The 26,792-nt window shown below is 44.4% G+C and overlaps 1 protein-coding gene across 1 annotated transcript; it reads right to left on the bottom strand.

The window, feature by feature from the left end:
* Positions 1 to 351: 351 nt before the first annotated feature.
* On the bottom strand, positions 352 to 26,792 carry LOC148509116 (phospholipase A2 inhibitor NAI-like). The gene is made up of 5 exons (XM_088443662.1): positions 26,741 to 26,792; positions 20,514 to 20,630; positions 6,372 to 6,521; positions 4,754 to 4,894; positions 352 to 545 (listed from the first exon to the last, which is right to left on the bottom strand). Exons 1-5 carry the CDS (start codon positions 26,790 to 26,792, stop codon positions 352 to 354), a joined length of 654 nt encoding a protein of 217 aa, XP_088299788.1.

Raw genomic sequence — 26,792 nt, 5'->3', positions numbered from 1 at the left:
TATGTTTGTTTTTGGTTCCTTGGTGCCAACTACGATTCTCAAGAGCTTACATAAACACATATTCCTTAGTTTAGATGCATAACTTGTTTATTTTTTTATAAATTTTTCATGGGTGAGTCCTAAATTAATGTCAGTTCCAAGATTAATAATGATGTCTGGATAATTAGGATATAACTGTAATTCAATCATTCTTTTATTTGACTAAATGTACTTTAATTCAAATTGATCAATCCCATTTACATTCAAAAAGCTTCAAAAAAGATGACAACTATTTTTTGCAAACTATTTTTTAAACTCTCTGACACTTGTAGAGACAGAACATGAAGCTGGGTGGGAAATGATTGCACTCATCTATTTCAAAATTACAGCTACTGCAACTGCAAGAATAAAGGAAACAATTGGACGACTGCGCAGACCAAAACTCCCGCTGCTGCATGAGTACGGCGCTTTCATGTCCACATTATCATAAATTGCGGTCTGGGTGCCGACTGAACAGAAACTTTTAGTGGCACAACCCCAAGGAGACACAGATTGCTTTGTAGGACCTGTGAAGAACAAACAACATAAGTATCAGCAAAGATTTTTTAAATCTTATTTAATGTAAAAAACAAAAAGTAGTATACAGTACAGTAACAGCTTCTACAAAGTGAGATTTCCTAAGAGGTGACCTTCGTCTTTCAGGTCAGCCAGGTGACGTTTCCAGTCAGCCCGAGACACCAAATAAATCTCTCTCTGGTTAAAAAACAGGATGCTGTCACAATGTAGACAATCACAATGTAGACAACACAAAGTTGACAGTTATGATGTCGACATCTGCAGAATGCCAACAATAGAGTTAGGCTGCAAATGCTGAGGGTTAGCATTAGGTTGTGGGAGCAAAGGGTTTTGGTTAGGCACTAGGGGTAGGTTAGGGGTATTACTCACTACTGGGTGACAACCAGAATTCATCATCACCTAACCGCCAGGCCCAGAAGACACCACGAGACCTGCACCACCGAGACTGTTTTGTCGACATTCTATTAAAAACAACATTTCATCAGTGTCGACACGATGATTGCAGATAGGGTCAATGTCGACATTATGAATGTCAATTAACTATACCGAACACGAGGTACACATGTTATGGCTGTATGCCCACAGGCTACATACATTGGTACTATATAAAGATTATGTCATGTGGGATGAAGGGGCAATAATACCAATGTTGGTTAATTTCTGAAAACAGTAACAAATTCCGATTTAGTGACTGATGTAGTAATGGGCGTAAAAATATTTTTGGGATGCAAACTGTGCGTTTTTATCCTGCACTTGACATTCTTACACATTTTGCGCTAATGCTTCCTCGTGCGTACAGAGGCAGGATGGAAGATGGGGCAGTGAAGCTTTTGGCGAGTTCAGTCAGGGTGGGTTCAAGCAACTGTCTTATGCTGATCACAACAATGACAGATATGCGTCTGCCTGGATCTGTATCATGTGCAGGTGCTCAGTTCCTGGTGCAAATTACAGACTGATGAGGAGAACGATCACCCTCTGCTACTGTTTAGCTGATTACACTGACACTATTTCTGATATTAGAGTGACTGTTGTGATTAATTCACATTATTTATTTGATATAAATCAATCAGTCAGCAGCAGCAAAAGCAGATTGGCGTTTGATTTTTTTTAAACATCAGATGTTTATTTTTAATTACCTTAATTCGAACTTTTATTTTGTAATTTTGTTTATATTTGATAATATTTACAGTATGTTGTAAATGCAACTTTATTTAGTAATAACACTGTGCAGAAACAGACAAACCTACCAGATTGTATTAATTGAAAATATATTATTTATGATATGAGTTCTGTAACTGAAACATTTACTTCTACCAAGGTGAAGCTATATCTGGGGGCCACGGTTGCTGTAGTGGTTAGCATTGTTGCCTCACAATCCTGAAGTCATAAATTAAAAATATAGAGTTTGTATGTTCTTTCTGTGTATGCATGGGTCTCTTCCAGGGGATTGGGTATGATATGTTGACAGTCATAATGTCAACATTCATAATGTAGACAGTGATGAATTGTTGACATATAATGTCGACATTTCGTCTTGGTGGCCCAGTGGAGACATACCCTCTACTGGCAGCCGCAGTGGTGTCTTCTGGATCTTGGGAGTCCTGTGACAGAGCTCTAATCCTCCAGCTATCCAGAGAGTATTTCTCCCCTAACGCTGATCCGTAATCCTCCCTCAAGTGCCTAACCCTAACCTTCCCACCTGCAGCCTATCCCTAATGTCCCCCCGCAGCCTATCCCTAACCTTCCCACCTGCAGCCTAACCCTAATGTCCCCCCTCAGCCTAACCCTAACCTTCCCACCTGCAGCCTAACCCTAGTGTCCCCCCGCAGCCTAACCCTAACCTTCCCACCTGCAGCCTAACCCTAAACTCCTCTCGCAGCCTAATCAGAAACTCTCCCTGAAACATAACCCTAAACTCATGCATAGCCTCACCTTCCCACCCGTAGCCTAACCCTGGCCTCCCCTGCAGCCTAACCTTCTCACCCACAGCCTAACCCTAACATTCCACGAAGCCTAACCCTAACCTTCCCATCATCCTAACCCTAACCTTCCTATCCGCAGTCTAACCCTAATCTTCCCATCAGCCTAACCTTAATGTCGGAGATTGTAAACACTCCAACATCAGCGTAACATCAGAAGCACCATAAACATTTGTGGTAGCCTCGGGTCTACTCTAGCTACTCACCTCTTATCCCACTAAACATGGCCTCTGAGGCATTGGACTGTCGATTAGGATCCCAGCAGCGCTCCCAGACACGCCCATGACACTCTCCAAACACGCCCATAAAACGACCCATTTTTGCGATCACTTTAGGTCACCTCCTAATCTCCACCCTGATATGCCCACAAACTCTTTCTAAAGTGTTAGCTATTCCGTACATCTCCAAATCAGGTTCGTTAATACATCATTTAGTATGTGAAATTAGTGACTCATTATTAGCAGAAGGGGAAGGGTTACAGTGGGTTTGAATTTGGTGGGGATAGAAACTTATACAGCAACAGAGGTGCCTACATAAGGAGGAAAGTGAGAAGCAGAGTCTCTCAGGCTAATACTGTTTTTGTTGCCATTCAAAGTTCCACTTCTGATTTGGTAAATGACCACATAATGACAATTTTATTCCTTCCATGAAGCTGGATTATAAGTAACCAGTGGAGGCTCCAGAGGTGAGGCTGCAGCACAGTCCAAGATTCAAATCGGGGAGCTACACCAACTGCCAGTGTTTCCCGGCTGGTGATGTTTGGCAGCATTAGGAATGGCAGTTGGAGTGGCAGTTGCTGTGGCTCCCCTATTGAATTTTGGACTGTGCTGCAGCCCCACCTCTGGAGCCGCCACTGTAAGTAACCTTAGATGTATTTCATAAGACTCTACAATCAGGGTTTCATCATTTGTAGAATGTTGTTGTTGGTAGAGTGCAGAAAAACAGAGGCATCACCAGGTCTGGTGACACCCGTTGCACAATCCAAAACCCCCTTGTGCTGCAGAGCCGCAAGCGTACCCAAAAATCCCTATTGCATCACTCCGGGGGTGTGCCCAGCCTCTCTGGAGATGCTAGGCTGTCCCCCAGAGACTAGTATCTGCTGCACTGTCTGCTCCTCCTTTGGGACAGGAGCCGAGTGCTGCAGGAGAATGTCACACCAGTGGCGGATCCGGGGGGGGGGGGGCGATCAGGGTGATCGCCCACCATATACAAAGCCCAAATTCACAGGTGCAGTCACCTACAGTGCAGATGCCCAGGTTGCCACGCCGCAGCACCAGAGACTCTGGCAGATAGAGCAGTAAGTGGGAGTGGGACTTGGTGTTTAAAAGTCCCAGGACGTGCTGTGTGCTCACCGCAGAACAGCCAATCCCCACCGGTGATTGGTTGGGGAGATGCAGCCGGCGCTGACTGCCTGCTGCTGTGCACACACAGCAGCTAATCACCGCCGGCAGCATTCACCAACCAATCACAGCCGGCAGTGTCTCTTATCCAATAGGTGCGGGCTTTTTGTTCCACCTGACTTCAGTGCTGTTTCTGGTGTCCTGCCTCCTAGAGTCTTCGTCCCTACCTTCCTCGGTCCACCTGGCTGGCGAGTAGCAGGAAGTTAGAACATGCAGCCCTGAAGATAGAACTGCCGGGCATATGGCAGGCAACACCACACAAGTTGCAAGCATGATCAGCTCCCTGCATACACCCATGAGGCAACAGAGTCTGGTAAGTTTGTTATCACTCTCACACACTCTCTCTCTCCCTCTCCCTCTCCCCCCCCCCCCTCCCCATTAGGACTAAATGATTTTGCTGGTGGCTGCTGTTTATTCAAAGGAGTATAAATTTGTGGGAAATATATATATATATCCTTAGTCATCATGGGGAAGGGCCTGCGTGACAGCTGAGGACAGCGATGGGACTCCAGCCTACTCACAGTAGATTTGCCACCAGGGGGTATATTTACTGAAGTTTCCGCTGGACATGTGGGACTGGAGGAGCCTGCTTGTGGAGCATATTATTGTAGGGGGAGTTAGTATTATTCTTAAACCACCCTTCCCCTAAAAGTAAAGTCTAGATCCGCCACTGTGTCACACTGCAGCACCCAGCTCCTGTCACTAAGGAGGAGCTGGCATTTTGGTGTAACCCCCTCCAAGGGTGACACCCGGAATGTGGCATACACCCCCCGCACCTCCATAGTGATGCCACTGCAGGAAAAATGTTCTTATAATTACCATTCATATTGGTAAGTTGGAAAACACACATATCTTCACTGCCTGTACATTGCATGGTGTCCTCAGTGTAGCACCAGTCAGATGTAGCCGAAACGCAATAGGGACAGGTCAGTCCATTTGGCTGGTAGTTATCGCCGGGTACTGTAAAACATGGAGATAAAAGATGCAATATGTATGTCGTACTCCTATGTCTATTTAATTTAATATACTGACATTTTATAAAGTAATCTCACTTCTTGGCATCTAACATTACCTACATAATTAGCCCACACTCCTTAAGTATCTCCTTGGGCTAATTGCTGTAAATAATTATATATGCATATTAGAAAGCACAGAAGAGTTCCACAACATATAAGGCAACACAAGGCAACAGGTAATGGGACCTCTTTGTCACTTCTATTATCCTTTTTGTTTTATGGTAGGGGGCACATGACTCTATATAGTACAACTTTTCATCTTGAAATTTAGCTAATACCACACAAACCCTTCCTTGGTGTACAGCCATGCTGGAAAACCACTTGGTGCATGTTTAGATACTACCATTGGTCGTATCATCAAAACTAGAACCAGTCCCATGCTAGGTCCAGAATCTCCATCAGAGTAGGACCCCCAATATGAAGGATTTTACGTACACGACCACTACAGCGACACTCCCATAACATGCCCCTAAGATGGACCATCTTTGTGCTTCTGAATATCCACTTCACGGCCACCATCCGGGAACACCCAGCACATTTCCAAGGCACTATAGATACCGTGCGTTTCAATCGCAACTTTGCCTCTGCGCTGTACACAGTGTGGGATGCTTGCGCTGCGTGACTTTTTAGCGAGTTAAGCGCATGTGCCATATCGGCATTGCCTGCGTCTTTGAATCTGCAGAACACATATCCAGGTACTTTACCTCCACTAACAGTTATACATCCATCACTGGCCACTTCCGCAAATGACTTTACTACTCTACTATACAGTATAAGGTAAAAAAAACTAAATTCTGGCGCCTCTATCCATTAAAAAAGCTTCACATCAAAATATAATATAGAGCTGCATCAGATGAACAACCTGTGTATGTTTGTAATATAGGGAAAACGAAAAAAATTTAATCCGCGCTGTCTCTATATTAGAATCAAGAGAACCAATTTAAATGAGTATAAAAAAACAGATGGAATGTCTGTTAGTTCACAATAAATAAGTTTTATTTATCACTATGAAAAATACATATAATTGTAAACACTATAGCACAAATAAATATAACAATATCACAGTGAATAGCAACAATTGTATTTCTACATCTACCAGTGTAACAGTTTGATGTAACATTGTATTTTGTCTTTTGTCCGTGTATATTGTTATATTTATTTGTGCTATAGTGTTTACAATTACATGTATTTTTCATAGTGGTAAATAAAACTTTTTTATTGTGAACTAACACACATTCCATCCATTTTTATAGTCATTTAAATTGGTTCTCTTGATTCTAATATAGAGACAGCGCGGATTACATTTTTTTAGTTTATACAGTATAAGGTTATGATACTTTGTTAAAAAAATATATATATACATGTTAAAAATACATCCTATAATTCTGGGCTAGACCAAAGGAATGTAATGTAACACTTACATGTAGGTGTTGGAGGAGTACAGTCATCAGTGTAACAGCAGGATGTGCCCATCTTAGTGTTGCTATTGGGGAAACTGATGCTTCCAGGTATATTACACCGAGCTTTAGGTACACAAGACATTTCATATCTGTCAGTGACTGTGATGCCATCTGTACAAAGATAATTATAAAAAAACAAACAAAAAAATATTTTAAACCGTGTTACAGGGAAGACGTCCCTTCATTATGGTCAATAAATGTTCTTAAAGGGGTTTCCCATCTTCACAATTACCAACGTCCTGACTTCCCAATAATATCCCTTTGGTGGGGTTCACCCACTAGGATCCACATCACCGGGTTTACTTAGCAGGGCCCCAGCACTTACATATAGCTGGAACATCTACAAATCACTTAAGTTGCTGTTCCTCTCTCTCTCTCTGTAGTGCTCTAATCAAACTTACAATGAAACTAGTGTGTTCTTTTTTATTGTTACCTATTGTATAATTAGTTATTTTGCAAATACTACTGTGTATTTATATAATGAACACTAACCCATAGCCAAGGTTGACAGACATTCATATTCCATGTTTTTTATGTGCTCTCCAAATGTCCCGTCACTGAGTCCCAGAATTATAATCCTTCCATTAGTTCATCTCTTCCACATGGTAAAGACTATCAATTCATTTCTTACTATCTTTCATCCATGTGGTTCTCTTTTTAGGCAGAGGGGTACATTTACTAAGGGGTGTATTTACTAAGAATCAGTGATGTCATCTATTGCAATTCAATGGACACGGCCATCGAATTGCCATCAGACTTACAGTACTAAGAGTATATTTACTGAGAATCAGTTATGTCATCTATTGCAAATCAATGGACACTGCCATTGGATTGCTGTCTAAAAATCCAGAATTTGTTAAGCATCGGATTTGAGTGTCAGTAGAAGTCCACGCGATGTCCCTCATATATTTTCTGTCTGATAACCCATCCGATAACATCTTTCCAGTGGATTTAATGCACTGCACAGATAACTATGATCTGTGTAAGGTTTGTTTCATTAATAACCTTTAAAAGATGTAGCACATTGTCTTAAAAAAAAAAAAAACACTAGACACATCTTAAAATGAATGAAATCCTGCAAAAAATGCTTATTTTGGGGGTGCACATTGAATGCCTGTATTTTTGGCACACTATGGGCCTGGTTCAGCGATTTGTGCTATGCTGATATTTTTGAAGTTGACCAATTATTGGTTGAACAGCACATGCATCAAGGTACATTACCGCAGTCACTCGCAGTGTGATTGACAGTCAGGGAGCATTTAGGAAAGGAACCGGGCAGTGGTCGCATAAAACGCAGGCATGCTGTGACCGTTTTCGCGGTGTGTCACAGCCCGCAACTGCGATTCCGTATTTTACAAGACGGCTTAGGCACCTCAGTACTTGCAGCCCTTTTTAGTAGCCATATGATTATTTAGAAGCCGATCATAGGAATATCTGTGACCGATGTCGTGTCATTGTATGCAGTCACTTTGATTTGCGATGCAGCCTGTGGGCGTCTCAGTACAAATCCCGGCGTCTGCAATATTTGCATATTTTTGCATGGCGGCTATGTACAAAGACGCAACAGCAATGGGATTAGCGTGCATCTCTGACTCAGGCCAAATGTGTTCAACTCTATATTAACCAAATAGATTAAAATCGTGTGGACAAATGGGCTAGTGATCCTGGTGCTTTGCACTAAAAGAGATGGATCGCTTTGTGTGTGACTGAGCCCTACATCCTAGTTTCCCACTTGCCAATTCCTCCTTATAAGACATTCTTAAAATGAACTCAATACATCATAATACTTATGATTTATGGCCTACCGTGTGGCCAGCTGGCCGCTGCTGCTCATCATCATGCTGTCATAATGCTGAGGCTATGTTTATGTGGAGGCCTGGAGCTGTAGTCCCATCTGCACCATTATTATTCTGGCCCTGAATTTGGTGGAAACAGTAATTTATGTTTCAACAGAAGCGGCTACACAAATACATTTACGAAAACTGAGGAGCAGAGGGCCAAATTCAGACCCGCTCGCGAGCGCTGAGTGCTGGCAAGCAGGTCGATGGTGCCCTAATGCGCATGCGCACGACGGAGGGAGCTCCGTCGTGCACATGCGCGAGACCCGCATAGCGACAGCCAAGCTATGGGTCTCACACCAAAGGGGGCATGCTGTCGGAGGCGTTGCTGCCCTGATGGAAGCGATCCCATGGGAACGCCTACCGTCTGGGTCCGGCCCCACTGACATCACTAGTGATGTCAGTGGGAGTGCTTTTGGCTCTTGTAGAGCCAAAAGCACTCCTGGGCTTGCAGTAGTGAGACCCTACTGCAGGGTCTCATCGCAAGCCCGATGGTTGCGATGGTCTTGACCATCGCGACCATCTTTTTGGCCGCTCGCATAAGCTGTGGGTGGTCACCCACAGCTATGCGAGTGGCCAGGAGGCCGCTCCATTTTCAGGTAGGAGGGCCCTGATTCAGAGCGAGCGCTCTGGTTAGAGCATCCGGCTCTGAATCAGGCCCAGAATCTCTCAGGCTTATATTGTTATTGGGGTTACTCAAAGTTCCACTTCTGAGGTCTTGGCAGATTTGGTAAATGACCACACAATTCATTACATAACAGTTTTATTCCTTCCATGAAGCTGGAATATAAATATCCTTAGCTGTATTTCATCAGACTCTACAATGGGTGTTTCATAATTTATATTACACTGTGGTTGTTAGAGCGCAGAATTTTTTTTGTTAGAACTACCATTCATATTAGTATAGATGGAATCGGTATGAGATGCCGGCACTCGGGATCCCAGCTGTTAGAATCCCAATGCCGGCATCCAGGAAGGGCTAGCATACTGACACTTGTTGGTCGGTGTGCTAACCCTCCCCCTCTCCCTATCCTAACCCTAACCATCCCTTTTTGGTGCCTAACCCTCCCTCTAGGGCCTAACCCTAAACCAACCCCCTCCCCAACCACCCAATACTTACTTTCAGTATCCCAGCGGTCTGGATGCTGGCGCCAGTCTTCTGACCAGCGCCGGGATTTTGGGGACGCTAATAGGAGCATTGGCACCCAGTCAGATAGGATGCCAAATGCATACTGGAAAAGACACATATCTTTACTTCTAGTGTAAAAAAAAGTGTGGAGTCCCCCCAAATCAATAATAGGTCCGGGCCTCTAAGCCTAGTCTGTTATTGGACAATAGGGGGAAATGGTGTGGGGTCCACTCAAATTTCCAATAACCAGCACTAGGCTGAATCAGCCATGACAGCTGACAATATAGCAGGGGGACACACAATGTGGAGTCCTCCTGCCATAACAGGAAACAGCACCAAACTAGTCAGGGATCCCTTGGGAGGTTGGGACACCCAATTTAATGGGATCTCCTTTCCACAAGGACATCTAGCCCTGGATTGAAAACACTGGTCTCTTCTCAACACCCCCTGTGCTTTGGGTGTGGAGGTAATAGTTTAATTCAATTGTTACATAATATTGTTACAGATCGACTACAGCTCCAAGCAAGGGTGCCCGGGCATGATGGGACTTGTCCAACCAATTCCAGCCTAGGCTCAGAGGCTCAAAACTGGTTATTGAATTGGGGGGACCCCATGCTATTTGTTTAATTACTGTACAACTTTAAAGTTTATTTATAAAACATAGCTTGCAGAGATCATAGTGATCAGTGCCAGCCAGAGGAAGGTTTATTCTTGGAGTTGGTTTTGCCATCGACTTTTAGAACCTTCCACTTAGTACATGTAAATCCAGGGTTTCTATGCATCTAAAGTCAAGTTTTCCTGTTAATTTGCCTTTAGCTAATCTCCAATTTTCAAATAAGACAGGAAATCACACAAAAGCACAAACTCAATGCTTAGTAAATTCACCCGAGTGTTAAAATTTGAGTTTCAAAGTCATTTGTATTCTTCTCTTTTGTTATTAGGCTCCCTTTGCTCATTAAGCAACTCTTTCTCAATATAATCACAACATTAAATTGCTTTTAACTTGTAAGATCTGTGAGTCTATGCACTGTGCATTGCCCAGACCTTTGTCCTACTCAAAATAAAAGACAAAAAAAGGCGGAAGATTTATATGTTGAGGTGCATTTTGCTTATCAGGAATATTAAAATTATTTTTGTATTACAAACCATTAAAACACTGTACATTAACGGAAATTACTGAATTTTAATGTTTTATAAAAAAGTTAAAATTGTGTTGTATCTTTTCCAATTTAATTGTTAATGTTTATCTTGATGCACATCCATAGGTGAAATGCAATAACCATACAGGATGGGTCACAATGTATTAATGTTAATGCTTGATACCATAAGGCCATGCTCTTGTGTAGCTACTATCTTACAACGAGATTGTATTATACCTGTGATTCAAACATACAGGCTTGCTAGGCCTGTTATTTCTTGAACATGTTTTTTGTTTTGTTTTGTTTTTTAGACATGCGTGACACATGTTTAAGAGCATTAAATACCACCCGTTGTTCTGTGGTTTCACAGACTCTGCAGGTGTTTTCATGTCAATGTGGGCAATTCTGTTTCTCATCTAATCCCTTCTTGTCAGACTGGAACACGGATGTTACTTCCTCTTTACATGTGGTAAAGTTCCTGCTCAGTAACATCACTAAAGGAAGTCACTTACTTACAATAAAGGATACAATAAAGAAGGACATTTGTTGGGGTGTTGTCACTGCTGTGTGCAACAACGAATCTTCTTTTTATGCACTATAGAGTGGCCTGTCTCCAAAGGTGGCTGACCAAAGGGCAGGCTAAAGGCAAGTGCAGCTGAGCTGAGAGGGATCTCAACACTGATGGAGTAAGCCTCCCTTATGGGATTTCCGGACACCATCCATTCAGGAATAAAAGCCTTCCCAGATGGGTGGTAACCTTACATGGAAGGTTATTTTCTTGTATTTTGACTGCTCTGGAACAACTAGTGGGTAAAACACTGACTCTGCACTATGGGCCTGATTCAAAGTTGGGAATAGAGTAAGATAGAGCCAGTAACTGAGCATCTTGGTAAGACCATACTGCACTGCAGGTGGGGCAGATGTAAAATGTTCAGAGAGATGTAGATTTGGGAGGGTAGTGTCCAAACTGACATCTAGGGGTAAATTTACTCAGAATCAAGTTTGGATGAGATTGCAATCTCACGTGAGTGACTACTACTTCTGGGGGCACTACAAGGGGGAGGGGACTACTACTACTGGGGACTACTACTACTGGGGGCACTATAAGGGGACTACTACTACTACTGGGGGCACTACAAGGGGGGTGGGGGACTACTACTACTGGGTACTACTACTACTGTGGACACTACAAGGGTGGGGACTACTACTGGGGAAACTACAAGGGGGGGACTACTACTACTGGGGGCACTACAAGGGGGGGACTACTACTAATGGGGGCACTACAAAGGGGGGGGGACTACTACTACTGTGGGCACTGCAAAGGGGGGGACTACTACTACTGGGGGCACTACAAAGGGGGGGGACTACTACTGGGGGCACTACTGGAGGCCTGCATAAGGGTGTTCTCTCCTGTGGCACACGGGGGCACTGCATATGGGCACTACGACAGGGGGCTGCCTAATCTTTATTTTACCTTACAATAATCCCATATGGACCCGCCTCCTCCCTGGAACACTTGAGGGGGGGGGCACCGTAGCACGCATATTCTTCGGACACCCTGGCTACACGCTACTCCTCTGCCAGGGCCGCCTGCATGCATTTGCCCCCCAGGCTAAAAGTTGCCAGCCAGCCCCTGAACGCCGGGAACAATAACGTCATCACACGGCATCACACAGACGGAGCGTTCAGTGTACACAGTCACCGGGTGGCCGCTGGTTACCATAGTGACTAAACCCAACACCTTGAGACAAAGTTAAGCATAGTAACATCACTTTAAACAGCCGCATTAACTCGACCTACACCGCAGAATTAGGCATAAAAAGTACATGCATTTAGCATTAGACTGACTGGAGCTGTCACAAGCAAATGTGCTGGCTAGAAAAAATTGTCATACTAAATACATAATGTCAACAGAGGATAATTATCAGTGTTTATCGAGAGATAAAACATACAGAGCACATCCTCAATCTACCATAAGAAAAACAATCTAAGAAAGTCTAAAAATGAAAATTATAATGGGAACATTATTAACTCACAGACTATACTTTCAAAGATATATAATGTATAGTACATATAACATATACTACCAGTAATTATGATAAACGGGGGGAGCCCTAGAAGCTGAATACCAGACTTTATAAACAGACTATATAAGCATAGACTCATTAAGCAAGATAACATGCACACAAAAATATTTCCAAATCAAAGAAAGCAAGAGAGATGTAAATTCTCATTGAGCCCAAAAGGGGCCACACTGTTCATCATGTGGATCCATCTAGCTTCTAGCTGGAGGAGTAACCTCTCTCTATCACCTCCTGTGGGAGATAATGGAACGTGGTCCACAATTTTATAGGACAAAGTAGCCAAGGAGTGGTGATTTTCTTTAAAATGATGTGCTACTGGTTGGTCCGAGTCCCGTCCACTTAGTGCCAGCCTAATAGCCGACCGATGCTGTGCTACTCTGTCTCGGAACTGACAGACTGTCTTACCGACATAAGTTAAGCCACAAGGGCACTTTTTAACATAAATTACAAAAGTGCTGGTACACATTAATACATATTTTATAAGTATTTTGCGGCCTGTGTAGGGATGAGAAATATAGTGTCCAGTATCCATGTAACGACAGGTAACGCAACCTAAGCATCTGTAGCTCACTGTTTTTTTTTAGAGAAAGTTCTTTATTACTGGAGTAGAAAAATTTGTGACATCATTTTTCACAAAGCGATCTTTGAGGTTAGGACCTCTGCGATAACCATGTAATACTCTCGCATCATTTAGACATTTTAAACTAGGATCGCTGGTGATATGAGGCCAGTGTTTCTTAGTTGAATAATTGATGTAATTGCTAACTGTATTAAAAGTATTTACAAAAATCATATTATTAGACTTTTGTTGTTTGGAGGAACGCCGTAGACATTGTTCTTGTGTCAAACTCATCGCTTTCTGCTTGGATTTATAGAGTTCTTTTAAGATATAACCTCTGTCATGAAACTTATGTAACAACTCAAAGGGCCAAATGTAATAGGATGAGAGTTTAGAAAAGTGAGAGTTTCTGACACTTTTTAAACTTTGTAAATGTAATAGAGTCAAAAAACAAAGTAACAGAGCGAACTTGCATGTTTTTTTAGACTTAGAAAACTCTCACGCTTTAAAATCTCATTCTGATGTTTTCCCATTTTGAAAAGAAAACTCAATCAATGTGAGAGTTTACTGCTAAACTCTCACTTTTTCTAAACTCTCACCCTATTACATTTGGCCCATCGGCTTAGGCTCGGTTTTTTCTTTCCATTGAAAGTCCTGAGAGTGCCACCACTTTACCGATATCTATCTATCTATCTATCTATCTATCTATCTATCTATCTATCTATCTATCTATCTATCTATCTATCTATATATATATATATATATATATATATATATTGTGATAGGATCACTGGTAAAGTGGTCTGTGACAGGGACATTTATCCCAGATTCCTGTCTTATGTGTTTTAAATCCCCAGGAGAAAGTCTGCAGTGTAGCAGGCTTGAGTCTCGGCTTTTTGAATAGCCGGTTTGGGACCTGGGGGTTGTGGGTGAGAGGAGAGGGAGGGCTCCAGCCACGACCACTCCAGGTTTTGGTTCTCGCAGCCTGGTAACAGGCTTGATTGGGTTCCCACCTGAGAGTGGCCAATATAAGCCTAGTGTGTTGAGGGCTGATTGTCTCACCTGGGAGAGCAGGCAAGGAGTTTGCTCAGAGACACTTGGAAAAACCTATCTGTGAGTGTTGTGCTGTACCTTTGTTGCTGGTGAGGGCATTAGGCCTTGCCAGGTTCTGGTAGTGAGGGAACCACCTGTAAAGTTAGAGCCCGGCCAGGGCTAGGATTTATGTTTATGGTTTCTTTTGTTGTTTCTGTTTTGCACAATAAAGACTGGCGCCGACCAGCTTGTACTCGAATCCAGTCTGGCGTACTGTTTCCTGGCTGCTGTGTGTGTAAGGAAGGAGTCTCCTACCCAGGAGAGGGACCTCCTAATCTGACTGTGTCACAATATATATATATATATATATATATATATATATATATATATTGTATTTGAACTCCTTGCAGTGTAACATGGTTTGTCTAGTACACAGTTACTTGCTATTTCTTACTCTATTCCCACCTCTGAATCAGGCAATATGTACTGTAAGATTAGTTCCCAATATGTTTTCTAGATGTGAACTGTTTGTTTGCTTCTTAAAAAGTGGAGAATCAAAGAATCTACCATCACAGCATCATGTTGGAGCAGCTGGGCACACCAGTTGTCTAGACTCGCAAAAAATAAGAGTATATAGATGGGGTTGCGTGCCAGTGCTCATCTCTATGTTGCTTCCTATGTGTTTTATGCCCACAGGCAGGACCTAGTGGTTATGTATCTAGACGGATATGTCAGTGGAGTTCTAAATGAATGCACATATTTAAAATGTAGTTTACTGGGTTGTACTATAAATGTGGAGACACAGGCCCTGATTCAGAGCCGGATGCTCTGACAGAGCGCTCGCTCTGAATCAGGGCCGGCCTTCTGGTTTTGTAGAGCGGCCTCCTGGCCGCTCGCATAGCTGTGGGTGACCACCCACAGCTATAGCGAGTGGCCAGGAAGATGGTCGCGATGGTCAAGTCAGTGGGACCGCCCCCAAACGGAGGCGTTCACATGGGAACGCCTCTGTTTGGGCAGCCACTCCCCTGGCCCGCCCACCAAAGGGGGCGTGCTGTCACTCAACATCGACAGCACGCCCCCTTTGGCGCGAGACCCGGAGCGACGGCTTGCCCATCGCTATCCGGGTCTCGCGCATGTGCACAACGGAGCCGGCTCCATCGTGCGCATGTGCACTGGCCCACCATCCACCCGGTTGCAAGCGCACAGCACTTGCGACCGGGTCTGAATCAGGCCCACAGTGCTCCAGTACGTCTCAAAAGTAAAAAGGAAAAAAGGGGATGTTCTTTATAAAAGTCCCAGATCTTGGTCAGGGTGGTCACTGATGTAAAGAGTAGGCTCCTTAAGAAAAAGTCCCTTTGTGTCTGTGTGTCTCTTACTGGACGAAATGGTGCACTTCTTGTTATTTCAGATACTAAGGGCCCAATTCAGACCCGTTCGCAAAGCTGCGTTCACACGCAGCCGTCCACATTCAAAGTATGCAAATCCCATTATTGCTAGCAAAACATTATCATTTCCATTATGTTTTGCCGTGTGATCGTGATGTGAAATTAGACGCCCATCAGCCTGAGACAAGACGCCCACTTTCCCTTAGTAACACACGTCATCTCCAGAAAGTGTATTAAACAATTGGTAAGATCGTCTGACATCGGAACCATACGCCCCACCGTGGCTGACCAAACCCTACCGCAAGCACTGCGAGTGCTACTTTGTTTATTTCAGCCATGTGACATGTATGCTGATGATGCGTCTTAATTATGCATGCCCCTGAAATGGCGGTTTGATGCTCAGACATGCCTGCGTTCGCACCACCACACCCCCATTACCATTGACTGCCCCCTGTCACCACCCACAATCGGCACGTTTTGTCACTCATGCTTGTGGAGCATCTGTGTACTGGCTGCGATCACTTCCCAATCGCCGTGACTGGTTCGCGCACGCACACTGCGTCTTATATGCATGCGCAGATTGCAAACATCGGCTGGCTACGTGCGAACGCAGCCATGCGAATGGGTCTGAATCGGGCCCTAGGTGCCTTCCTTATATCCTGGTGGGAAAGTAATTAGGATCCTTTAGGGTGCCTCTAGTCATATGGCACTTTGTGCCTACATCTCCCTTTTATAAACTATACAGTATGTGTGACAAGCTTCTTGGTATTAGTGCTGCATGTATCTCTTATCACTCGTGTGATGCACTTTACAGTGGCGTAACTTCATCCCAGGTGCCCGGAGGCAAGATAAATGTTGGTGCCCCCCCCAAATTAAAATGTACCACCCCCCCATCACCTATGCCAGTCCCAGGTGCCTTTCAGCCCGGCAGTTCCCCCTGGAGTGGTCCCCCTGTGCAGTGCCCTCTGTAGAGGTCCCTTTTTGCAGTGTCGCCTATGTAGTGCCCCCCAGTAATGGTCCCTATAGTGCCCCCAGTAGTAAGCCCCCAGTATTAAGCACCTGTAATGCCCCCTGTAATGCCCCATGTAGTAAGCCCCCGTAGTGCTCCCAGTAATACCCCCTGTAGCAAGCCCCCAGTATTTGCCCCCTGCAGTGAGCCCCCTGTAATGAGCCCCCAGTAATGCCCCCTGTAGTAAGCCCCCAGTATTTGCCCCCTGCAGTGAGCCCTCAGTAATGCCCCCTGTAGTGAGTCCCCAGTAATGAGCCCCCAGTAAAGCCCCCTGCAGTGAGCCCCCAGTAATGCCCCCTGTAGTGAGTCCCCAGTAATATGCCCCCTGTAGTAAGCCCCCAGAATTTGCCCCCTGCAGTGAGCCCCCAGTAATGCCCCCTGTAGTGAGTCCCAAGTAATGAACCCGCAGTAATGCCTCCTGTAGTGAGCCCCCCGTGAGCGCACACATATACAAAAAAAAAAAACAATACTTACCTGAAACCCCGCTCCAGTGCTGCTGCCTTCAGTCCCCGACACCCGCTCATCGGAACTATGGGAGTGACGCATGACGTCACTCCCATAGTGTGTTGCGGGAGCTGGAAGCGGAGCTCAGGAGTGCTACCGCTGGAGGAAATGAAGGAGACGGGTTCCCGCTGGTAACACACTCAGCGGACACCCGGCAAATAGGATGCGCGACCGCACCCCTCCGTATTGACGCCGCTGGAGGTGGAGCGCTGATCAGCAGCGCTCCATCTCCATAGCAGTGCCCGGAACGGCCCGGGAGACAATGGAGCCAGGTACCCCCTTAAGGGCTGGAGCCCGGCGGCAAATGACTCCATTGTCTCTGGGAGTTCCGCCACTGGCACTCTAACAGTCAGCTGCTAGGGATGTTTGTGATCATCTGTAAATCTCACCCTCCATATCGTCTCCCTCTGTGTCTACCCACAGCCTACAGCTCTAAGAGTTACTTGTTCTTCTTTTCAAGTCTACTCTTTGCATCAGTGACCACCCTGACCAAGATCTGGGACTTTTAGAAAGAACTTCCCCTTGTTTTCTTTTTTCTTTTGAGACATAGTGGAGCACTGTGTCTCCACTTATATAGTACAATCCATTAATCAAAACAACATTTTAAATATACATTAGTGTGTACTGGGCATTAATTTATAACTCCACTGACATATCCATCTAGATCAGGCATGTCAAACATGTGGCCCAAAGAAACATTTTCTGCGGCCCCAGAGTGTGGGCTCACATATATATAAAAAGAATCCCACACCCCTGCCATCCGATAGGGCAGGACAAGCTGGCAAATGTGGTCTCTGAATCAATCAGAAGCCTCTGATCGCTTCAGTGGCAAGCGTTCCCAGTGATGCAGCGCGCAGGACATGACATCACCCGCGTTGCACGCGACAAGCAGAACCTGCACCTGCCACTCTGGATCTAATTAGATCCAGTCAGTGGCAGCGTCTACGCGGGACGGCGTGGACTGAAGTGGTGCCCAGCTGCCGTCATGAAGAATGATAAGTACTGCACAGACAGGTGAGTGGGGCCTGTTCTATACTGGGAGGGGGCACAGCATAATGGGCATTACTGGAGGCACAACATAAGGGGCATTACTGGGGGCTCTGCATAAAGGAACATTACTGGGGGCACTACTAAGGACATTACTGGGGGCTCTGCATAAGGGGCATTACTGGGGGCAGTAATGTACTTAGTAGTGCCCCTTATGCAGTTCCCCAGTAATGCCCCTAGAAGTGCACTTTATGCAGTGCCCCCAGTAATACCCCTTATGTTGTGCTCCCAGTAATACCCCTTATGCAGAGCCCCCAGTATTGCCCTTAGTAGAGCCCCCAGTAATGCCCTTTTAAGCAGAGCCCCCAGTAATGCCCCTTTAAGCAGAGCCCCCAGTAATGCCCTTAGCAGTGCCCCCAGTAATGCTCCTTATGCAGAGCCCCCAGTAATGCCCCTTTATGCAGAGCCCCCAGTTATGCCCTTAGTAGTGCCCCCAGTAATGCCCCTTTATGCAGATCCCCCAGTAATGCCCTTAGCAGTGCCCCCAGTAATACCCCATATGCAGAGCCCCCAGTAATACCCTTGGTAGTGCCCCCAGTAATGCCCCTTATGCAGAGCCCCCAGTAATGTCTTTAGAAGTGCCCCCAGTAATGTTCCGTTATGCAGAGCCCCCAGTAATGCCCCTTATGTTGTGCCTCCAGTAATGCCCGTTATGCTGTGCCCCCTCCAAGAATAGAACAGGCCCCACTCACCTGTCTGTGCAGTACTTACCATTCTTCACGACGGCAGCTGGGCACCGCTTCAGTCCGCGCCGTCCCGCGTAGATGCTGCTGCTGACTGGATCTAATTAGATCCAGAGCGGCAGGCGCAGGCTCCGCTTGTCGCGGGTGACGTGGGTGATGTCATGTCCCGCGCGCTGCATCACTGGGAACGCTTGCCACTGAAGCGATCAGAGGCTTCTGATTGATTCAGAGACCACTTTTGCCAGCCTGTACTGCTCGATCGGAGCTGTGCTCCGATCGTGGCAGGGGTGTGGGACGCTTATTATATATATGTGAGCCCACACTCTGGGGCCGCAGAAAATGTTTATTCGGGCCACATGTTTGACATGCCTGATCTAGATGGATATGTCAGTGAAGTTCTAAATGAATTCCCAGTACACACTAATGTATATTTAAAATGTAGTTTTGTTTAATGGATTGTACTATATAAGTGGAGACACAGTGCTCCAGTATGTCTCAAAAGAAAAAAGAAAACAAGGGGAAGTTCTTTCTAAAAGTTCCAGATCTTGGTCAGGGTGGTCACTGATGCAAGGAGTAGGCTTGAAAAGAAGAACAAGTAACTCTTAGAGCTGTAGGCTGTGGGTAGACACAGAGGGAGACGATACGGAGGGTGAGATTTACTGATGATCACAAACATCCCTAGCAGCTGACTGTTAAAGTGCATCACACGAGTGATAAGAGATACATGCAGCACTAATACCAAGAAGGTTATCACACATACTGTATAGTTTATAAAAGGGAGATGTAGCCACAAAGTGCCATACAAATGGATGCACCCTACAAGATCCTACTTACTTTCCAACCAGGATATAAGGAAGGCAACAAGGGCCCGATTCAGACCCGTTCACAAGGCTGCGTTCGCACGTAGCCAGCCGATGTTTGCAATCTGCGCATGCATATAAGACACAGTGCGCTAGCGCGAACCAGTTACTGCGATTGGGAAGTGATCACAGCCAGTACACAGACGCTCCGCAAGCATGAGTGACAAAACGTGCCGATTGTGGGTGGTGACAGGGGGTGGTCAATGGTAATGGGTGTGTGGTGGTACTGGGGGCTCTGCATAAAGGAGCATTACTGGGAGCTCTGCATAAGGGGCATTACTGGGGCACTACTAAGGGCATTACTGGGGAATCTGCATAAAGGGGCACAACTGGGGGCACTACTAAGGGCATTACTGGGGGCACTACTAGGGACATTACTGGGGGCACAACATAAGCAGCATTACTTGGGCACTGCATAATGGGCTCTACTAGGGCACTGCACAAGGGGCATTGCATAATGGGCACAAATTCAAGGGGCATTGGCTAATGGGCACTACTACAGGGGGCACTGCATTGGTTTTTATTTATAATAAACCTTTCAAAATTGCATATAATACTTTTATTTTGTTGCTGCCCACACACTCGTAGACCTTGAACATTCGGCCCAATTGGTATTTTGAGTTTGACATGCCTGGTCTAGATACATAACCACTAGGTCCTGCCTGTGGGCATAAAACATATGAAGCCACATATGCTGTAGGTGAGCACTGGCACGCAACCACCTCTATATTCTTAAAAAGTCTAAGCACTTGTCACATTCAGCAGATTCACTTATTTTTATAAACAGTGATTGGGAATTGCTATTTTTTTTATATCACAGACTGAATAACATACTTGCTGTCGTTGTTGTACGGGTACTTCCGCAGGCATTATCCGGAGGGCACATCCTGGATGTTCCGGAACAGGAGAGAGAATTGGAGCTCACACACCGTTTGCATGTGAGAGAAAAACCTGCAAATACAAAATAACAATGTAACAGACAGACGTGCGGAACCAGAAAACTGGATGACAAGAGCTCTTTTCTTCTAACAGATCATGTGATAACGGTGTCAATGTGATCATATATTATTGTGAGGTGGACACTCCAATAAAAGTCACACAGTCTGGCGACAAAGGTAGAAACAGTTATAGAAAAAAAAAGTATAAATAAAAAACAAATACCCAAAAGTTTATTACAGAAACTTTCCAAATGCTAAAATAAGAGCTCTAAGCTAAATGCCGGTAAGAGCTGTCCTTCGCGATAAGCAGGACTTCCGGCGTCTACGATCCAGATCTCCCTCTGACGTCCTTTGGCACATGCACAGAAGGACATGCACATGGCGGGGGTGGTTTGGAGGGATCAGATGCCATAGGCAAACGCGGGGGGGGTTTCCGTCTGCCTGGAAACCCCCCTCCCCAGCACATACCATGAGCACAGTAGAAATAGTAATATAATAGAATGTTACTAGTGCTACATGTTCTTCTCAGTATCACAAATGAAATAATTAGCACCACCTTTTAACATGTATCAGCCAGTAATAAATAGCCTGTGCACCAACTAGGAGATCTGGAAAACATGCACTGTTAGGGATGCACTGCTATAGAGCCCAATATGTACATATATGTCCAGGGCAGTGCTAGGTTCTTCTGCTGCTCCTCCAGACTCTCGGACTTGCTCCAATGCTCTGGAATGGTGCACACTACAACATTCAGCTCAGGCAGCATGGCCTACTGCCACATTTAATGGCATACTGTGATCATGTATATGCTGGAATTATGACACACAATACACATTGTATGACGCATATTAAAGCTGGTTAAGTACTAATTCTGCCCTCTTCAAGGACTGGTCACACTCGCTCTTAAATCAAGCATTTGGAAACCTCCCTCTAGAAATCCTGCGTTTGCCACTGGATGCAGACTTTTTGGACCTGGCTGTCCTGCTCTATCTGCCAGGCTGCGTAAGCTTTAGTTTACACAGCCTGTCCAAAGCTGCAACCATCATCACCGAGGGTAGTGATGGGGATCCGAGGCACCTCCTGCTGCATTTGCATTTAGTTGGATGGTATTGCACAGCTGATTCTATGTGGCTGTGCTATACTGTCCATCTCTGAATGAGGCCATAATACGCTCCCTACTCTGATATGTAACATGACGCTGAATGTGAGAAAGTGTAACTTGCTATCTGCCTCTCATTATGCTTCATGATGGGATCTGCTATATAACAGGCAGCCAGTCTGTATTGATGCATTAGGTAATTTTGAGCCTGATTACAAGTCACACGCAATTCTGATATTCAGGCAAATGGTCACAGCGGGCACTTATCGTGGCCGTGGCCTAATCATGGGAGGCGTGGTTACTCCTCCAGTAGCATAAAAAGAAAAAACTATTTGTTGCGTGCTGAGGAGGGGGTCGCTGTGTGCCCCTCAGCCAGGGGCAAATCCAGGGAGGGAGCGATCAGTGTCATCGCTCCCCACCACCCCTGCACAGGCAGAGGAGAGGAGACTGTTGCTGCTGTTCAACGGCTGCAATCTCCCTGGCTCCACTGCAAGGCCAACACACAGCAGCCTGTGCTGGGCTGCTGACAGCTGCTTATTGGACATTTCTTTTCAGGAGCTCAGCAGGCTCAAAAAAAATCCCCAATAAATATCTGTTTTTGGGCAGGTGCTCGTGTTAATACATAGGATCCATGAACTTATCACGGAGTCTATGTGTATTCAGATATTTTTTCTGGCGAATAAAACAGTATCTAATTGAATTGCCCAAAGTCAAGTCAGGCATTAAAATCCTGTTTTATTGGCCTGAAAAATGATTGGGTCTAATTGAATTCCCCCTTAATTGCTTACTTTATAGAATCCAAAAAGTTACTTCAGCGCTCGGAGATCAAATGGCTAGAAATTATATATATATATATATATATATATATGTGTACTACTATTAATATAGTGTTTGATATGTCAAGCTCAGAGTCAGAGTGTTAGTAACTAAAATTGAAAGTCCTGGTGTGAACCACCTGCTTGTGCTGTTGGATGGGCGTTCTTAGCGAAAAAAATCAATACTCAATGTGACCTGCTTAACCTGGTGGCAAAAACTTTTGGCAGTACGTTCTTGCAATAACGCAATGCAATAGTCTAATATTGATGCGGTTGTTGTTGATGTATTATGTCCAAACTGGACCAATCTTAAGCCCTCTTTACTGGTATGCTGATGATTCCACAATTCCTCTCCACCTCGAAAATCACATAAAAACAGAACTGGAGCATCAGGTAGCTAGTGAACAGGAAAAAAATCTGCTATTTTAGCCCCAAATTATATGGCTATGCTGCTACATTAGTTGGATCTTCTTCCACATCCTACCACCCGCACATCATTCACCCTGTGGAGCAAGGTACCTGGTGAACCAGCAGGCAGACGACAGAGATCGGGTAAGTTAATACCACTTACCTATGCACTGCATCATAGTGTATTCCAGTACCTGATGCTCCGGTTCTGTTTTTATGTGATTTTCGATTGGTCTAGTTTGGACATAATACATCAACAACAACCGCATCATTATTAGACTATTGCACTACATTATTGCAAGAACGTACTGCCAAAAGTTTTTGCCACCAGGTTAAGCAGGTCACATTGAGTATTGATTTTTTTCGCTAAGAACGCCCATCCAACAGCACAAGCAGGTAGTTCACACCGGGACTTTCAATTTTAGTTACTAACACTCTGACTCTGAGCTTGACATATCAAACACTATATTACTAGTAATACACATATATATATATAATTTCTAGTCATTTGATCTCCGAGCGCTGAAGTAACTTTTTGGATTTTAGTACCTCTTTCACGAGGTTAGGGTACCTCGTACACTTTAGCAGCTATAGACCTTTTTGTAGCGCAGACCTACCAATAACCATTTGCTTACTTTATAGGCCAAACTATGACTGAATTGTTATTAAATTTTTAATTTGGTGTTAATATGACATCCTCATTTTTAGGCACCACCACATTCACATATGGGGCAGGTGAGCGCTAACTTATACCTCTTTTCCAACAAAAATGAGGGTCTAACCTGGGTTTTCAGACATGGTTCCAACCCAGGTCCGACCCAGGTCAGACACCGTTTACAAAGCACCATCAATCTGGGTTATTCTCAGGTCAGCCCCACTCACACTGAACCTGGGTCTGCCCTGTTAAACTTGTGAGGTCATAAAAAGTGGGAGGTAACTGCTCCACAACCACCAATCAGCTCATTTTAGGCATGACTCAGGTCTGATAACCCGGGTTGCACTGTTTACACTGCACCATTACTCAGGTCCATCCTGGGTCTGACGCTGGTAGCTACCTGAGTTGGATTGCTGGGTCACTTGACCCGGGTTATTTTTCAGGGACCCCTTTACACTGAGCTGCGACCTGGGTAGACCCAGCAATAACCTAGGTTTTTGCTCTTGTGTAAAAGGGTATTAATTAGCACTTTTGTGTGTCAACCAAACATATATAAACTAGAGGTGAGTGGTGACCTCGTTAGTTCAGCAGCTCCTGACCAAATGATATATGACTGTCTTATGAACAGACTCTAGATAATTTAACCCATTTTAATCCATTAACTATTTAGGACCTTTAGCACTGTGACTTGTCTGCAGAACTATTGCTACAAATAATAACGTTATTAGAATATATTTCTAGCCACTGTAAAGGGGCCGATCCATTAGCAGATGTATTTCTGAGCGATGAAAGACAAAGATATCCCTTGAAAATTCCGGTGGCTGTGCTGAACGATATCTGTTATGTACATGACAGATATTTGGCAAACGACGAACGATGAACGATATCGCATGACATCATTCAGGGAGTGGATTTTATTCTCTGTAGCTGCTGCTGCTACTATCTTTCGTCGTTCACCGCATATAAACTGCCAGATATTGCTAATATCGTACAGCTATATGTGATAATTGACCAACATGTTGGAGAGATGATAGATGCGATTTATCGGCCGCGGGAGTGCGCATCTGTCATCGTTCAGAGCCTATCCATTAGCAGATATAATGAACGATTGAACGATATATCGTTCAATCGTTCATTTTACCTGCTAATGGATGGGCCAATTAAGTGTATTTAGCACTATCCGTGTAGGATATGATTCTACGAAAAAATTACTGCATTAACTATAAATCTGTTGGGTTAAGATGATCAGCATCTATCTCCGTAATTAATAGCCAAATAGCCAATTAATTGTTAATTGTATTGCTTTGTTGGGGCTGTTTATCTTAACTAATGGATGTGCAGTAAATTTGATTAAGACATCTCTACATGGATTTAAAACCCCATCCACAAACAATATGTATGATAGTTTGTTTGGTTTTTACCAATTTGTGCCAGTTTATTTAAATGGATACATTTCAAGCTCTATTACTGTATGTGCTGTTATATGTTTCAACTTAATACAGGTCACTATAGTTACATATACTGACAGGTCATGAATTAATGGGTAACTGATTGTTAAACACAAGTTAAATTTAACTTTGCCCTTACTATCAGCTTCTATTGGTGATAAACATCGATTTATTGGTTCTCCTTCATACATTATATCAGTTGATCTGTAAAGATCGGTGGAAACGGCGATTGTCAATCCGTCATAAACACACACATTAGGCTCACAAGCAAACGTTGCTCATTAATAACACACTTATTATAATACAATATAGGAAATAAGTATTGAATAATACACAGCGAGACATTTGTTTTTAATCATATTTCTTTCTTTAAATCACAATCTCTACAGAATTCTGTTGTCTTTACTTTGTTCTTAATTATATTTTGCTGGTAACGTTTAATTTTTTTTTACTGCAATATAATAAAGTCGTGTTTTAATCTTTTTGTGCTACATTATACAACAACTTTATTTCTTCTTTTGCTGGTAATCAATAAAATAGTGTATCCAATATCTGGGCACATAAAATTTAGTATAGAAATACTATGGGGTCAACCCAATCAACTCGCCCCCGCACACAAGGGGGAAGAGGGGGGCAAGTTGCTGTTGCAATGGTGTGTAAATGCTGACATTGGAACCCACCCACCTCATAACCCTATCTTACCCCAGATGTGTGTATATTTGTACACAGGGCTTGATTCAGAACCGCTCAAGAGCACACAGTGTTCACAAGCGGATCGATGGTCCCCCACTGTGCATGCGCACGCCGGAGCCGGCTCTGGCGTGCGCATGAGCGAGACTCGGCCCGCGATGGGCGCTCCGTCGCTACGGGTCTCGCACCAAAGGGGTGGCTGTCGATTATGATTGACAGCTCGCCCCGCTTTCGCGGTGGGCAGGGGGGGTGGCTGGCCAAACGGAGGCATTCCCAAAGGAACGCCTGCCGTTTGGGGGTGGCCTCAGTAGTGAGCTTCCGGCTCTATTAGAGCCGGAAGCTCACTGGGGCTTGCGACGAGACCCTACCACAAGGGTCTCGTCGCAAGCCCGATGGTCGATATGGTCGCGACCATCACCTGGCCACCCGCTAAAGCTGTGGGTGGTCACCCACAGCTTAGCGAGCGGCCAGGAGGCCGCAACCCCAAAAAAAAAAAAACGCCCTGATTCAGAGCGAGCGCTCTTAAAGAGCGTCCGGCTCTGAATCAGGCCCTCAGTCCGAACAAAAATCTGCAAATAAGTGTGGCATATAGTCGCACTTATGAGTAAATTGTGAGTAATAGAATTTACCCCTATAAATACATATTTTCCTTTTAGTTTACCACTTTTCTTTCGTTTTTTGCACAATTTCATAATACTTAATGAATTCCATCAAAGTACAATATTCAATCTTTATGTCTGATTTCAAACGCTGACTACACTTTCTCACATATACACATTTATTTTAGGGAGTGCAATCAGTACAGAAGGAGAAATACAGGTTGTGGATTTATAAATTGTGGATCAGCAGATAATATAGAGGATTTATCACACACCCAGAACAACTTTGATAAACTATCACTTTAAAAGTCTCTTAGGTATTTGTACAATACAGACCCAATATCTTCAGTAAACTGGGTGATAGTACATGTAATTGTAACACAAATCACAGATTGTAACATACACTTACCAAGTGCCATGAGAGCTGAGAGGACACACAGAAATCCAAGGAATGATCCCAT

Source organism: Taudactylus pleione, unplaced genomic scaffold, assembly GCF_031769625.1.
Source record: "Taudactylus pleione unplaced genomic scaffold, aTauple2 ptg000332l, whole genome shotgun sequence".
NCBI lineage: Eukaryota > Metazoa > Chordata > Amphibia > Anura > Myobatrachidae > Taudactylus > Taudactylus pleione.
Note: the sequence above shows the minus strand (reverse complement) of the source record. Positions and strands in the feature narration are given on the sequence as shown.

What these genes read in the sequence shown, in the direction of transcription:
- LOC148509116 (XM_088443662.1), bottom strand. Translation starts at nt 26,792, where the DNA reads ATGGGATCATTCCTTGGATTTCTGTGTGTCCTCTCAGCTCTCATGGCA. An exon ending in CTCAGCTCTCATGGCACTTG is followed by an intron (nt 20,631 to 26,740) that starts GTAAGTGTATGT and finishes TTGTATTTGCAG; the next exon opens with GTTTTTCTCTCACATGCAAA. An exon ending in CCAACTTACCAATATGAATG is followed by an intron (nt 546 to 4,753) that starts GTAATTATAAGA and finishes TGTTCTTCACAG; the next exon opens with GTCCTACAAAGCAATCTGTG.